The following is a 15731-nucleotide window of genomic DNA, read 5'->3' as shown; positions in this document are numbered from 1 at the left end:
TGGAATGAACTGCCAAACCATCCAGTCCAGGGCACACTGTTCCTGTTATATAGCTCCCTCACAGGGAGGGAGGGAGATTGTTGACTAGGATTCATTCGCTCTCTGTCACAGGCAGGTAAATTGGTGTCAGTGAAATACGCCAGGCAGCATGAGCAACATTATATAAAAAGGCTACTTCTATCGTATATAGTGCTCCTGAATTCGCACTAGCCTGAAATTGTACTGCCATATGGAAACGAACCCCTGGACTATCCTCATTGCAAAGCTTTTGTTTCTAGGTTCTCAGCCATTTAGTCTTAAGCTTGTCAAAGTCTTGTTAGAAATTCTGCCTGTTTTGGATCCTATAGTGTGTGTTCTCTATAAATCTCTTGTTGTTTCTATTTGGTCTGCTTCTGACAAGACTCCTTAAAATGAGTTGGTTGGACCACATCTAGGGGTGTATAGAGTTGTAATTCTGTCTGGTTTTGTGTAGAGATGTTCCATTAACTAACACAAGCTGCAAAGTGGGCAAAACGTACAGTTGTACAACTCTAGTGGTCATTTTACTTCACTTCTGAACATACGTACTATGATATTGAAAAGGTAACATATTACATATTATGAACATGTATGTTGTATAAAGTATGCCTTTAAGGTCATGAGAAGGAACTGAGTGATCTTTAAATGCTTTTAAAAGGGTCTTTAAAAATGGTTTGAGAAGTTTACATTTAAACAGTAATATTTATAATCTTCTGCTCTAGAATACATAATATCAATTATTATTTTTATTTTTAAAGCAAACCAGTTGTGTTATGCATTAGCCACCTGTCTTAAATTTAGAAACTTTATATTTGCCTTCCAGGTTTAACATATTTCGCAAATTCAGGAGAGTGGTTACTGATATTATTATTATTATTCTTATTTGTTTATTTAGCAGACGCCTTTATCCAAGGCGACTTACAGAGACTAGGGTGTGTGAACTATGCATCAGCTGCAGAGTCACTTACAACTACGTCTCACCCGAAAGACGGAGCACAAGGAGGTTAAGTGACTTGCTCAGAGTCACACAATGAGTCAGTGGCTGAAGTGGGATTTGAACCGGGGACCTCCTGGATACAAGCCCGTTTCTTTAACCACTGGACCACACAGCCTCCACACAGCCACCCTTTCAGTGTATAGTTGTAATATGAAAAAGCAGGCCACCGTGTAACATATTTGAGAGCTCTGTTCCCAAGATGCAGGCTTTAAAAGTACAGTCCCTACCATAATAAGGTGGTCACCATGACCTTAATGCACAGTATGTAAAACAGGATATTCATGATGTACAGCTGTGTGTAGTTACAATAACTGAACACAATCGTTCCCCATCATCTGGAAACCAAAAGTGCATGTGTTGACTGGTAAAGTGAATTGTTATTGGACGATGCTGAGAATTAAAGAACACAGGCACAGGAAGCTGTCTCTGGCAGTAGTCCTTTATGGAGGAGGGAGCATAGTTAAGACTGCAGAGACCAGAAGATACATGACACAGCAAATGAACTTCCTATTGAGTGAGGACATATAAAGCAAGCATGCAAAACATTGTCTTCTTCCTATAAAATAATATTAAAAAGCAGAAATATTCTTCCTAATTTTACTGCTTTACAAAGCAGCTATACCTGATACCAGATTCAAAAAGCATTCACTGAGAATTATTTTGGTTGCATTCCAAATTGATTCATAATGGATTATTTTGACACTCAAAATGTATGCCGGGGAAATCAATTACTTGTATGAATGTTTAATGAATGCATTTTATGATCTATAGCATTATTTTAATATTGTAAAATAATGGATTTTGAATACAGAATAACTTAACCTTGGCTGAAGTAACCTTGAATACTGTAAGTTGCCATAAAGGTTCGGCCTCACTGGTAACTGGTTCATTCGGGTATCACTATTAGTGTTTGTTACAAACTAATCCATTTGGATTATAATTTAATTCCAAAATTACAAAAACTCAGATTGCATTATCAATGCAGTCAAATTGAATGGGATAAAAGTCCCTTTGAATCCTGGAAAGGGCCTGCCGATTTAGGAAGATTGTACTGAATTCTCCTTAAAAAGGGACACATTTGCTGTTTTTATTCCTGCTACACATACATATAGACCCAGATATTTGAAAGATTTGCGCACTGCGCAGAGGGTTATGTGCGTCGCAAATGGCTGTTATGCACGAATGAGCAAAATGTGCCATTTGAAACTTCTTTTTGCTCGCCACAATCCGTTTTGCGCTGTGCACAAATATAAGGTATGCATAGCATACTGTATTATTTGAATTCTACCGAAGGCCAAATTTGAATGAAAATGGCTAAGTTTTGCGATAAGCGTGACAGGCTTGCAACGCGCAGAATGTTTCCATTACATGCGTTTAGCTAAGTGCCCTATCCTCAGCAACATTGGCAAAGGGCCGCAGTGCCCAAGGCTCAATCCATAAAATATCCCTGTAGTTGCATTCTCCAGAGGCTCCCTTTCCTTTTCACCACTCACCTGGTAATTCCACACTCGGGTATAAGGACACAGCTGACATTTCTTTTTTAAGTATTGTTATTTATTTCTCATTGACATCAGAAGCATACTTGGAAGGAGCAGGGTGCGTGGTGAGTGGGGGGCAGTTGGAAGTGGCTTTCAACAGGAGTATGAGTAAGGTGTACGCATGTGCAGGCTGCATCCACAGGCAGTGTTCTAGGCCGGCTCCATGCTGAGATTCCCGTCTTCGGGGCTTCCGAATAGAGTAGTGTTTTCAGCATTGTGGGTTTGTTTTACAGTCCACACTTCTGTAAATATGTTTATGTATAGTGTAAGGAGCACGGGTCAGAGCTACTCAGAACACCGGCTGACAGGCGCGTTTCTGTAAAATAAAGAGTGGAGTTTGATGCTACAGATATATTTTGCCCGTCTCTTTACACCATGTTGACACTTATCCAGTTAGCAAGTCGCTACAATATATTTTCATTTAAGTTATATGTTGCATTGCCTACACTGTTTAATTTCTCCATTTAGTAGCTGATTTATATATTTGTGGGGGTGGACATGCAACTTTGGGGGTGCCAATGCTACCGATGTGTGTTGAGCTTTGATTCTGCATTCCATGTGCAGGTTAGATTTCAGTGTAGACTCGTCTGAGGAATATTGGTATGTACTGTACACCTATGATAGCTGCTTGGCAGGGTATTGTTAACAGCTCATTGTCTTGTGGTATTCCAATTCTGCGCATTCACGCGTAGCTCTTGTGCATTTCTGCTATATTGCTAATTAATGCACAGGTGGTTTTGCGAGGCACAAACAGATTCGCGAATTGAGCAAAAAACTGCTATTTTCCAACTTAGCGCAACTGTTTTGTGCCGTGTTGGAAAATATACATTTTTGTGCAAAAGCACTCATTTTTGCGAGGCACAAATTTTGCGAGGGGATTGCGCATCGCTTCAAATATCTGGGCCATAGCCTTCTCTTTTTTGGGAACTAACCAGAGAGAGTTTCCTGGGGTAAATTTCTAGTTTGTATGTAACAATGTTGATTGTATATCTTAATGTTTTCTAAACAGTTTCTAAAGGTCTAGAAAGATACTTTTTTTTTGTTTAGCAATCTGTGCATTCATGTCAGTTGAATGTGAAGGCTATGAAACACAAGACAACTTTCAGACAACTGTTTTTTACAATGAACACATTTTTACTTTGATCAACTAGAGCCCCTTTCACACTGGCATGCTCTACCCGGGTCAGAAAATACTCGGGTCAAGACCTGGTGTCATGTGGGTCGGCTATGTGATTTCACACTGCTTTTGATAAAGCAGGGTTGACCTGGGTGGCAGATGCAAGTCAGCAATGCGCGCATCAATCCCCCGGAAGCAGCTTGTTATTGACGCTTCCATCCAAGCTTCTCTGGATTGAACCGTCGGCCCAAATGTTGATTAGAGCAAAGGTTTCTACATCCCTGCTGCAATCGGGCTCATGGTGTGTCTCAATCAACAAGAATATGGCTAAACAGAATAAACAGAAATGTTCCTTGCAGAAGTGAAACCTTCACGCAGACATGACTGTTTGGACCCGGGTAGGAGTGCCATTGTGAAAGGGGCTTAGGAGAAACATATTTTTCAAGTTCATTAAACAAATTCAAGTGACTTGAATATGGTTCTGAATATGAGTTATTATTATTGACAATCTGAGTCTGCCTTCTTTTATTTACCCTTGTCGAACCCGAGTTAATTCCCACATGTTGGGCAGATACCTTGATCTGCGGTGCACCCTATAGAACATTATGCTGTATTCATATTGCAATTATATCAGTACAATGCAAATCACACTCCTTTTAATATGTTTGATGTATCTTCATGTAACAGTGGTAGAAGTCTACTATGCATTTCTGTAAAGAATAAAGCAACTTTTAGGAAAGGTTGTGCAGTAAACATGCATGACTCTTCTTTTCCTGGCTGTTCTATACATGGCAGCTTCTAAATCAAAGAGTTCTGTTTGTGAACATGTTCGACACACAACTTTATTATGTGCTGCATAGTAATATATGATTATTTTGCAAAGAGATGTATTTCATGTCAGTGCCTTCTTTACATCTATATTGCTGTTTATCTGCTTATTTTATTTTTGTTTGACAACATTATTTGTTCATACATTATTTTATTGTAATAGTTTGCAACCAATAAATGCACCTCTAATGAAACTCCAGTTCTCATTATTATGTACCTGGCATCCATACTACATTTTTTTATGAAAAAAGTATAGCGATTTAGTTTTTAACATCAAGCGAAACTAAAATGTAGGTTATGACTCTCCAATGCAATAAAGAATAAAATCTGAGCTGAGCTACACAAAATAAGACATTTAGAAGAGTCAAAACAGAGTTACCGAAGTAAAGCCAGTGTATTGCCTTAAAAACAAATACATATTTTGTTACCAGAAAACACAATTCAAAGTAGTACATGTATGAAAATGGAATAGATAAAAAAAGGAAAACAAAAACAAGAAAAAAGGCATTGAAGAGTAGTATTAGGTAACCACGCTGTAAAATGAACTGTGGGGGCAACACATGAAACGATAAATGGATAGCAACAATACAGAAATAAGGCCTGCACAAACAAAAACAAACAGAAATGCAGTATAACTCGGTGGAATTCACATATAAAGTTGGTGACTGAACTAAACAAACACAAGCACAGTCTAGAAACCCTGCTGTTTGCAGCACATTTCTACACCATACTTCTTGAAAAAGTCTCTTGCATTTAACAAATACCCAAAGAGAAAAAAACATGAAGCAGCAGTTCTCAAAAAAGAAACATTCCCCAAAAGCAAAAAAATGATATCCAAAAAACAAGACTGGTCATTCAAAACCTGTAATCCCAGCAGTAAAGAAAAGTTAATGAGTTCAATCTCACTGAGACCGCTCCAGTCACACGAATGTGCAGGTTTCTTTGTAGTTTGTAGAAAATTCAAAATGGTCAACCACAGCAATGAAAAAACAAAAATTTTGCAGGACGAGCGGATGAAGTTAGCACGTCTGAATCCAGAAGAGAGATCTCTAGCCAACAATATCCTTTTTTTTAAAACTATCGTAATTGAAAGGAACATAAATACAGTCAGCACTTGGATATACGGCACTCAGATACACATCAGTCATATCATTCTTAATTAAAAATACTTCTGTTAAAAATATAGTTCTGTACCAACAAAACCAACTATCTAAATGGGAGCCTACTTATTTCAAAACACAGTCCTTTCAGCTATGCATTTTTGACATTGTATCTTTTTTGTGTTCCCTGAAAAACAGACAAGGGTTGGAACGGGCCAAAATGAAATAATCAGATATGCGTCGCACTCGTTAAACCGTCACTGAAGTAAAAATGTTATATGGTCAGATATGTGAGTGCTGACTGTATAAAGAGATAATAAAACAAACAGACCTCACAAAGGACTGCCGAACTTCAAAATGGCTCCCCCATCTTTACGTTAAAGCAGTTAATATAAGGGGCAGCTAAGAAAAGAATTCTATCAATAGATACGTAAAAAAAAGAATAGGTACCACAAACCCTTCTAAAATGCCCTAAAGCAAACTAAGCATACAGGAAAGTATTGGAGATGGAGCTGTGAAAATTAGAAAGGAAATGATTGCCTGGCCAGGCTGTCTGCCATTCTATTAAGAAGGAGCAGGTGATACACTTCCAGCATCACTTTATGTGGCTGCTGCCACAAGTATTCTGAATGCTTTAGTAATTTGAAATAATATTGAGAGCAAGGTGCTCACCTGGTAAAAGCACAGGCACATGATGTGCCAGGTGATTCATACAGTCAGGAGAGCACAGGATCGCATCCTGGCTGTGTAGCTGCCAGTCTTCGCTGGGGATTCCAGAGGGAGAGTTGCATTGGCTCTGGCATTCCCAGGGGTTAGGGTGGCAAAACTGTTTCCCCTTATCACGCTACAGCAGACCCTGCTGCACAGGTGCCCAGAGAGCTCAAAAGGAGACACCTCCAGGGCTGGCCTTTCTCATCCAGAGGTGAGTAGCTCGTCATCATCCTCTCTCGAGATCCTGGGTGTAAAGAGGGAACTCGCTTGGTCGTGGAATCAGAGGATTCCCACTGACCACCAGGGTGGGGAATTTCTGCGGGGAGTCAACATAACTGAATAATCGAAATTGGGCTTCAAGTCGTGGCGAAACAAATTGGGCACTCTAAAAAATAATATTCTGAATACATCTTCTGGAATGCTTATATCATTTAAAGGGAAAGGCTACATGTAGCTTTGTCATAGTCTAACAAAATCCCCTTTGACACTCATGAGACAAATTCAGATCACTTGTCGTGCATATTAACATGAAGTGGCCATCAGGTTTATCAGATATAACATTGGCATATTGTATGATATTGCCTGATTTATGGGCCACCCTCTACAGATAAGACATCAATAAAGCCGAAACATTTGTCTAAAACAAGATTTAGTACATATAATTATTTGTGAAATTGCAGAATATTCTTCTTATCTTATTCCCATAAGACTTGCATTGTATATTCTCACAGATACAGACATGTATGAGAAGCAGTAAATACACAAACATTTATTTCAAACTCCTCTCTCCCTTTTCAAGAAAATGTATTTTCTTCATAATAAAATAGCGTCACATATGATGAAAACAATAAGTATGCAATTTTTCACAGCTAAACACATACAAAAGGATTGTGCATGCTGAATACTATCGTATTGTGCCAATAGTGTAACGATCATACAGGCAGTAGTACATGAATAAACTATAGTATTCTTTACAGCCCCCACATGGGAACAGCTCTGATTAATCCCCTGAGGTTTTACATGTGTATGTCGTAGGGATGGGATTTCTACAATGATAGAACACCAGCAGTCATACCTCTTGCTATCTTAAAGACATCACTTACATAGCTAAAGAATCCTAAATATGGGCATTTCAATGTTCTCAATAGGACTAGTTTGAATACATATCTGAACAATTGGTTCACATGCAAGTGGAGTTGACTAATCACACAGTCAGAACAGCTGAAGCAACATAGTGATGCTTTTTTTATACCAGTAGTGAACTAACAATGTCAATAATTTATTGTCAATAATGTCTATTTGTATTCACCGATTTGAATAAATCAGAAAGTAATTGTGAAGTGTGGGCTAAACACTTAGAGTGACCCTAACTAAATAACATTTACTGGAATCTTTTTTTTTTTTTTTTTTTTTTTAGCTCTGTGTATTTTAATACAGGTTTCATTCTATATTTATTTGTACAGTATTTAAGAAGCTTTTATGCTGTTGTACCTTCACAGTGCAAAGTGAAGAAAAAGTATTGGAAATGCAAAGACCAACTGGACAATGATAAGGGGACCTGTCAAAACTGTGCTCAGAAACTTCATACATTCATGACAAGCATTGTCATTGAATTTACACTGTATCTTTTTTTTAAATTTAGTGTCCAATTATAATTTCCTCCTGATTTTCTCCCAATTTGGAATGCCCAATCGCTTTTCTCCTCACCGCAGCAATACCCCACATGACTAGGAGACCCGAAGATTCAGTGGGCATCCTCCGATCCCACGAACAAGCCAGCTTCCTTTTTCACCCAGGAGAGTGGATTTCAGCGAGCTACTGACCTCTGGAGGACAAAGGCCAGCCCTGCAGGTGTCCGCTTTGAGCTCACCAGGCGCCTGGCCAGCAGGGTTCGCTGAAGAGCAATGAGGAGAAATAGTCCCTGGTTTTACCTGCCTAACTCACGGGAGTGCCTGGGCCAATGAGACGCTCCCTTCAGAGTCCCCAGTGAAGAGTGGCCTACTCTGCACTATATTGAACCATGCATGCCTTAAAGGAACCATTTCCCACTATTCTGAGGGTTGCAGAAGTTTTGTTTCATTGTTTCCTGTATATTGTAATCCCAGGTAGCCTCTTCTTTTTGCAGGCGGTTTTCAAGATTGCAGAAATGTTTATGCTGTGTGGTGTAGTTCGAGTAATCATTTGGATACCAATGTACACAATATATTGGGTAATTATTGTACATCTTCTATCCCCTCTCAATGACTATGTATTGTTATTCACACATATGAAATGAACCATTCACTGTAATGGACCACAAGCCCAGCACATGCAGATATCATCCCGCGCTTAGAAGACACAGCACAATTCTAACGTTTAAAAACAATACTTATTATGCTCACTCTGTCCAATCTGTGTTCTTGTGTTCTAAATGAGTTAATATGTGATGGGTGGGGTGACATAATAAAATACATTTTTTTGCACATTTTGAGCAGCTTAGCGGATGTGGCCCAAACCAGATCAGAGATTTTTTCAAATGTACTTTTTATGATGTTTGCAATCATGTTGAGTGCTTCCTATTGCAATCACTCAAATATATAATATCATCTGTCCATCTAGTGAAACGAATGCGTTTTCTTTCATATTTCTGGCAATACTAATGAGTTCACTAGATGCCATTGGCTCTTCTTACTATGAAGACACTGATCTGGTCTGTGCTGTATATTGCAACTAGAAGAGGAGCAGATTCTTAACTTCCCACCCTAACACAGATTACATCAAAGAGTTAAAAAAGGTATTGCAACAGGAACATCGAATGACTGCAAATATCAAAAAAGGCAAGGGGAAGGAAAACAAACTAAAGTACTTACTTTTGAATCCATGTTGATATATTATGGCATAATTCTGTCGTCAGTGAATTATCGCTTTGGTATTTATTTCTATAACATGTGCCCTGTAATACATTGTGTTCCCAAATAGGCAATCCACTACTGAAGCTGTTTCTATTCAATACCAACAGCAAGGTAGCAGCAGTATTGTTATTTTGTGCAGTTGAATTGAACTTTTGAAGGCATTTTACTGATACTGAAAACAAACCAGACAGACACTCATCATGGAAACAGTGACCCACAGTATAATAAAGCATGTGCGTGCTTGCGCTGTGTTCCAGGCTGTACTGCACTGCGCTCAGGAGCTTCAAGGAGGTTCTTTCACAGCGTTTTTTCTTCTACATTATTATGTAAGCCTCAGCAGCCTAAAAAAAATACAAAATACAGTACTTTAAATATATTAAAACAATTTATTATTTTTTGTTTTTAACAGAAGAACGTTAGAAGCAATGAAGGAGTATTATTATTATGATTATGATTATTATTACTAATAATTATTAATTATTTATTATTATTATTATTATTATTATTATTATTATTATTATTATTATTATTATTATTAATAATAATAATAATAATAATAATAACACAGCTGTACATATAAGGCTGTAATTCCTTCTTGGTTTTTTAGAACTTAAAAAGTGTACTGTATTTTATTTTTTATAATTAAATGATGAATTTCTCTGGTTTGTCACATTCATATTAAATGTGTATATTTTTTATTGTTCCAGCAATTTCTAGAATTGAAATGGTCTCTTCCTCTTGTGATATTTACAGGTGGCACGCACCCACAACTAGAAATACAGGCCTTTAAAACTCCTGCAGTTTACATAGATGTAAACATGTACTGTTACGACGACTACAGTACTACGACTAAGAAGAAGAAGAAATGATGTACAGGCCTTACAAACGTGTATCACAGTAAATGGCAGTGTAATAAACTAAGCATAGTGAATGCTTGTTAAAGCATAAGTAAGCATTGTAAAGCCCAGAGAGGCACGGTAAAACATATTTAAAAAACACAGCACTATAATCTTAACAAAAAGAACGTGGAAAAATGACTGTATAATGCACAAACATACTGTGGTGTTTTACTAAGAAAACTAATGTTGCTCACCAACTGTTAGGTGGTTCTGCAGTACTGGGTTCCAATGGTGAACTTTTTATTTATTGCTTCATTTGCTTTAAGCATACCTGAATTTTTTTCTTCCCAACACATTTCTGTGAGTTAAGAAATGTCTAACTTTATAGATTTCTGGATTGTTGAATCTAACATTCCTGGCAACCACTTCCACCATGCACACAATATTTTCAAAATACAGTTACCAGTGTATAACTTTCAAATAATAATAAAAAATCCCTTTGCTGCTTTTGTAATGGGAAGGCTGGTTGTAAACAGGGCACAGGTGCTTAGAGGATGATCTGAGATATGTCTGAGTGAGCCCTTTTGCAAAGAAAATAAAGCTTTTCAGTCTGTTCAGGAACACTGTGTACTGAACATTTCATGGTAAGTGGCACTTTAATGCAATTCATTTGCAAATATCTGAATACCAAAGGTACTAATTGCATATCATAATAAGCCATGGATTATGAATCAAACAAAAAGAACCCCCTTTTCCAAACACTATAAACTTTCAGTTCACTATCAATTTATAAAAGTATTGATTCTTAATGGCAAATTTGGCCACAATAAATATAAAAGAAAACAATATGAATGACTAGGTTTTGGATCGTCTGATAAATGCAGACTTTTTTGAAGACTATTCCTGTTACAACAGATGGCTGCTGGCACAAAAAAAGAAATGTTTTTGTATTCTTGTTTTGTTTTATACCGCAGTTATTGACAGTAGGTTCTGATTACCCCAGTCAATGGCTACCTGCCATTGCAGCCTACATAAATGTATTAATTGTCACTATAGTGCACATACTTCTGAATAGAACAGCATTACTGAGGCTGTATCTTAATGTGCACCCGACACTGAGAAGACATATTGTTATAGCGAAGGTCAAGTCAATTTAGGATTAAACACATTACTTTCTCTTTCTGTCCGTTTGGTTTTAAAACAAAAGCTTTGTGGGTATGCAGACATTGTAGAGATGTGGAGCATAATATTGTGACACCATATTACTCCTGAGTGCTGATGATATTTCTATTCTCATGCCCTCTTTTTAAAGGTGCATTGTCCTAAAAACATTGTACTGAGAAGGATGTTAAGAGAAGCTTGGTAGGGGTCTGACTCATCACTGGCATCTGAACCAATGCATGCTTTTGGGTTAAATTCGCTTTTTGATTGGTATCAATATTTAGGAACATTTCTTTTATAAAAATTGCATTGTCACATTCAAAATCGATAATTTTCTCTGTAGTTATTATTAATAACTATACAGAAAATGATCAATTTTGAATGTGACAATGCATTTTTTTCTGCTTTAATACATAGATGTTTAATTGTGAAATATCTTGCTGTTTTTAGACCCTGAAGCCCGCCGCACACAGCCCGACTCAAGCCGTCCCAACTCCTCTCATCTGAGTTTGCACAGATTCTGCGATCAGTTGCGGTCAGTTTTGGTTTGACGTCACAATTGAGTTTTTCCCGACTGGGTGTCGCACACTGCTAAGACTGAATTAGACTGACCACAACTAGATCCTGGTGATTACTATGTATGCTGATTTAATTAATACTGCCATGTACACATATTTGTACTTAGCTCAACATAGCGACCCTCATATTATGCATGGCATCGTATGCTGATTAGACAGCGGAGACAGCGCCGCGAGGCAACCAAAAGAAGCGCTTATTAGCCTATTAATTAATTGACTATGTACACCGTGCAAACGTTTCAGGCAGTGTTTGACTTTTTGTATAGCTTGTCTACTACACTTTAGCCTGTGGTAAATAAAATCCAAGCTGTTGATTTTTATTTGACTTTGGCGGTTTTTTTCTCAGCATGTGGATCTAGGGGCTTGTGATTTGTGACCTATTGGAGATCAACGCTCCGGTTACTTCTGTTTAGCGCAGTAAGAAAATATAGGGTGCCAGTAGATAGCTGTCAATATTCCGCCATCTTGTATGACAAGTTACATGACAAGCTATGTCACTTAAACCTGCTTCATCCTTGGTTGACATTCTTATGACTAATCGGTCTCAGTCAGTCTCGGTCGGCAACCGCCGCACACAGACAGACTGACAGACTGAGCACATCTGAACGAAACTGCGTCTGAAAAAGATTCAACATGTTCAATCTTCAAATCTGAAGACATCCCATCTGAAATCTGCATAATCTTGGTTTTAAAGGCACGCACACTGATACGATTCATCCAAACTCTGTACGGCCAGTTGAGATGAGATGAGATGAGTCGGGACGGCTTGAGTCGGGCTGTGTGCGGCGGGCTTGAAATGCCAGGAACTAAAACTTTTTACAGTGAAGAAAACACAACCCAACTTAAAGGGATCTCCAGGTCAGCTGGTGCACCAGAGTGCAACACTGCCCCCAGTGGATGTAAAATAAAGGCTGTTAACGGTATAGAATTAAATACTTCATTATAATGCCTCATGTTGGCAATAATTATCCAACAAGGCTTCCAAAATTAAAATAAAAAACTAAGAACAATGTATTTAAGTAAGCCGCAATTGAATTGAATACTCCAACTTTGCATTCAAATGTGAATTCTCTTCATAAAGAAATGCATCTAAATCCATAGATTTCCTCTACTTTGCCTTAAACACAAATCATACTTAATCAAGAACTTGACAGTATTGTATTGTACATCTTAGGCGACAGTCTACTTTTGAAGATGTTCAGGCTATTTGACCCTTTTTGTATTTTTCTCATTTGATGATATAATCATACCTGATGGTTTGAAGGCTGTCAGCTGAACGGCCTAGAAAACAAACAAAAAACAGGTAAGTCACATACTAGTAAGTAGAAACGGGAATGTACAGAGCCCCCTCACTATACCGCGGGTCTCGGGGACACACAATATGAGTGTTATAACCGAAGAGCGTTATAAACGGGGGAGAGGGGTGGGGGGCGCCGCGGTACACACAACAACACACATCTGACTAAAATACAAAATAAAATAACTCCCTCTCTATAACACACATTTTATATTTATATATATATATAAGTAACATTCTCACTCGTTCATCATAGGCAGTTTTAAACTATAAATAGCCTGGCTAAACAGCGGTTGGGAGTTCAGTTCGAAGTGACAAGCAAACCAAGTGCGAGAAGGAAAGCGGGTCGGGCGAGGGGAAGAGGGAATGGGCTCCCCACAGGTTCGGCTGCCGGGGCGGGGCTGAAGCGTCTCGTCTCACAGAGAAAGCTGCAGCTCCTCTCGCAGCAAAAAAAAAAAAGTAAATACATTAGGAAAGATAACCATGTAATAAGCCTAATATTTATGTAGTTATAAAACACCTGTATTGTACAGTATTTGCTGTAGAAATATTGCAGGAATCACTGGTATAGGGAATTCGGGGACATGTAGGAGCTTTATAATCGAGAGCCTATAGCAAGGGAGCACTGTGTAGCAGATTGAGTGCCTGTAGTTAATAGTAATCACTTAATCAATTTGGAGATGGCCACATTCCACATGAGTTTAAATGGACGGGGAATTTAACACCACCCAAGCTGCAAAACAATAATGCTAAAACATAGTTTTTAAACAAACACAAACCATTTTAAATCATAATACACAGGGGCGGGCATACCCCGTCACACGTACCTGTTCATTTCTCTTTTCATTGTTAACATCCTGACAACCTTTTACACGTACAACTTTAAAGTCGGTTTCCAAGCGCTTTTCAAAATGGCCGCTCTAGTGCATTGGGGTCAGTGGTGCGCAAAGTGAGGGGCGTGGCCCCCTGCCGAGGGCAGGTCGAATCAGTAAGGCAAGCGCGAATGTGGACGGGGCAGTTCTGTAAAATCGAATTTTTTTTTTTTTTTTGTAAAGTTTAGAACACTTTTAATAAGTACATAAATTATTATTATTATTTATTTCTTAGCACACACCCTTATCCAGGGCGACTTACAATTGTTATAAGATATCACATTATTTTTACATACAACTACATTATTTTTTTACACATTATTTTTACATACAATTACCCATTCATACAGTTGGGTTTTTACTGGAGCAATCTAGGTAAAGTACCTTGCTCAAGGGTACAGCAGCAGTGTCCCCCCACCTGGGATTGAACCCACAACCCTCTGGTCAAGAGTCCAGAGCCCTAACCACTACTCCACACTGCTGCCCATGACAGTCCAAGTTCTTACCTTTTAAAATGAGCCGCTGATGATCACACTATGTTTGAAGTGGCGAGTGTCAGTGAAACTGCAGTGAACAGAGCTGAAATGCGGCTTCCATGTATGGGGTGTGAAGTGTAAAGAAAAGCACCAATATTTTAACAGTGTTTTTCATGGATTTAATGTAAACTGCGTATTTTTTCCTACATTTAATTAAAAAAAATACAGATTTAGCTAAAAACATAAATGTTAACAAACACATTCTTAAAAGTTTTGAAATGTGTGAAAAAATTGCACTGTATGCAGAGGAGGCAGGGATGCGGAGGGATTGGCACTTGGAGTGTAAGGGCAGCTCTGCAGCAGACAACGCCAAATCAAACACGTCATTAGGCAGGGGCTCATTTGCATGTTAGTTTCAGATTTAGCTGGCAAATTTTTTTTGGTGAAAACTCGTTTTTGCAGATTTAATTGCTTAACGATAATGTTTTTCAGATATATATGTTAGGTAAATGTTGAATCAATTGTAAAAAACAAATGCATGCTAAGAAAAGGAGGCAGCATATAAACAGTTTGCACATCACTGCTCTAAATCACTGCAGGAAGAGCGATTAAAATAAATAAATAAATAAATAAAAACATGACAAGTGCTCTGGCTTTTGTGTTCCGTACCACACCATGGATCGTTATTGCTGCGTTACCTCTTTGACAGGAATGTTATTTAAACAGTTGTAGCAGCACGCAGGGACATGCAACGCTCTATTCTTTGTCTTTAACTTCCAGTACACATAACTATGTGGGGTCAGGCTGGGTCCTGATGCACTGAAAACTAAACTGCAGTTGTTTGTTTTCTCAACTTGAGTGAATACCTCTTTAAATTACACAAAATGAAAAAGAACGAGAATATTTCATAACCAGATTCTTTTCTACATCAAAACATACTTCAGATATTTCTGTTTTCATAATAAATATTTTGCTTTCTCCAGTGTGAAAATGTGTTCTTCTCTCAGTGAAGAACAGCCAGTGGTTGACTGATTCAAAGATCTGGCTAATTCAAAGCTAACCTATTGTAGTGCGAATCACGCATGACTGATGCAATTGCTGCCTGCCCACCGTCTGCACACAAACTGTTACCAGTGCATTAACAAGAACATGAAAAATATGAAGCAATCTACGCTGAACAGTTTTTCAAGAGAAAGGACATGTAACAACTGTATTCAGCATGTACAGTAAGTGTACATTCTTTCCTTTTTCATTTATTCATGGTTCTTTTAAACATACCTTTTAAATGTTGATCAATGTGAAGAAATC

The 15731-nt window shown here is 38.1% G+C and overlaps 1 protein-coding gene across 2 annotated transcripts in view; it reads right to left on the bottom strand.

The window, feature by feature from the left end:
- Positions 1–1440: 1440 nt before the first annotated feature.
- LOC117396771 (adhesion G-protein coupled receptor D2-like) overlaps positions 1441–15731 on the bottom strand; it is a 145047-nt gene continuing 130756 nt past the window's right edge. For both annotated transcript variants that reach the window (XM_059005506.1, XM_059005505.1), the window contains 2 exons: positions 13029–13059; positions 1441–9541 (listed from right to left, as the gene is read on the bottom strand). In XM_059005506.1, the coding sequence (XP_058861489.1) occupies positions 9534–9541; positions 13029–13059 (39 nt within the window). In that variant the 3' untranslated portion in view covers positions 1441–9533. The remainder of the gene's footprint in view (positions 9542–13028; positions 13060–15731) is intronic.

The sequence above is a fragment of the Acipenser ruthenus genome, chromosome 31, assembly GCF_902713425.1.
Source record: "Acipenser ruthenus chromosome 31, fAciRut3.2 maternal haplotype, whole genome shotgun sequence".
NCBI classification, from domain to species: domain Eukaryota; kingdom Metazoa; phylum Chordata; class Actinopteri; order Acipenseriformes; family Acipenseridae; genus Acipenser; species Acipenser ruthenus.
The sequence above is the reverse complement of the archived record's forward strand: the minus strand, read 5'-3'. Positions and strand labels throughout refer to the sequence as shown.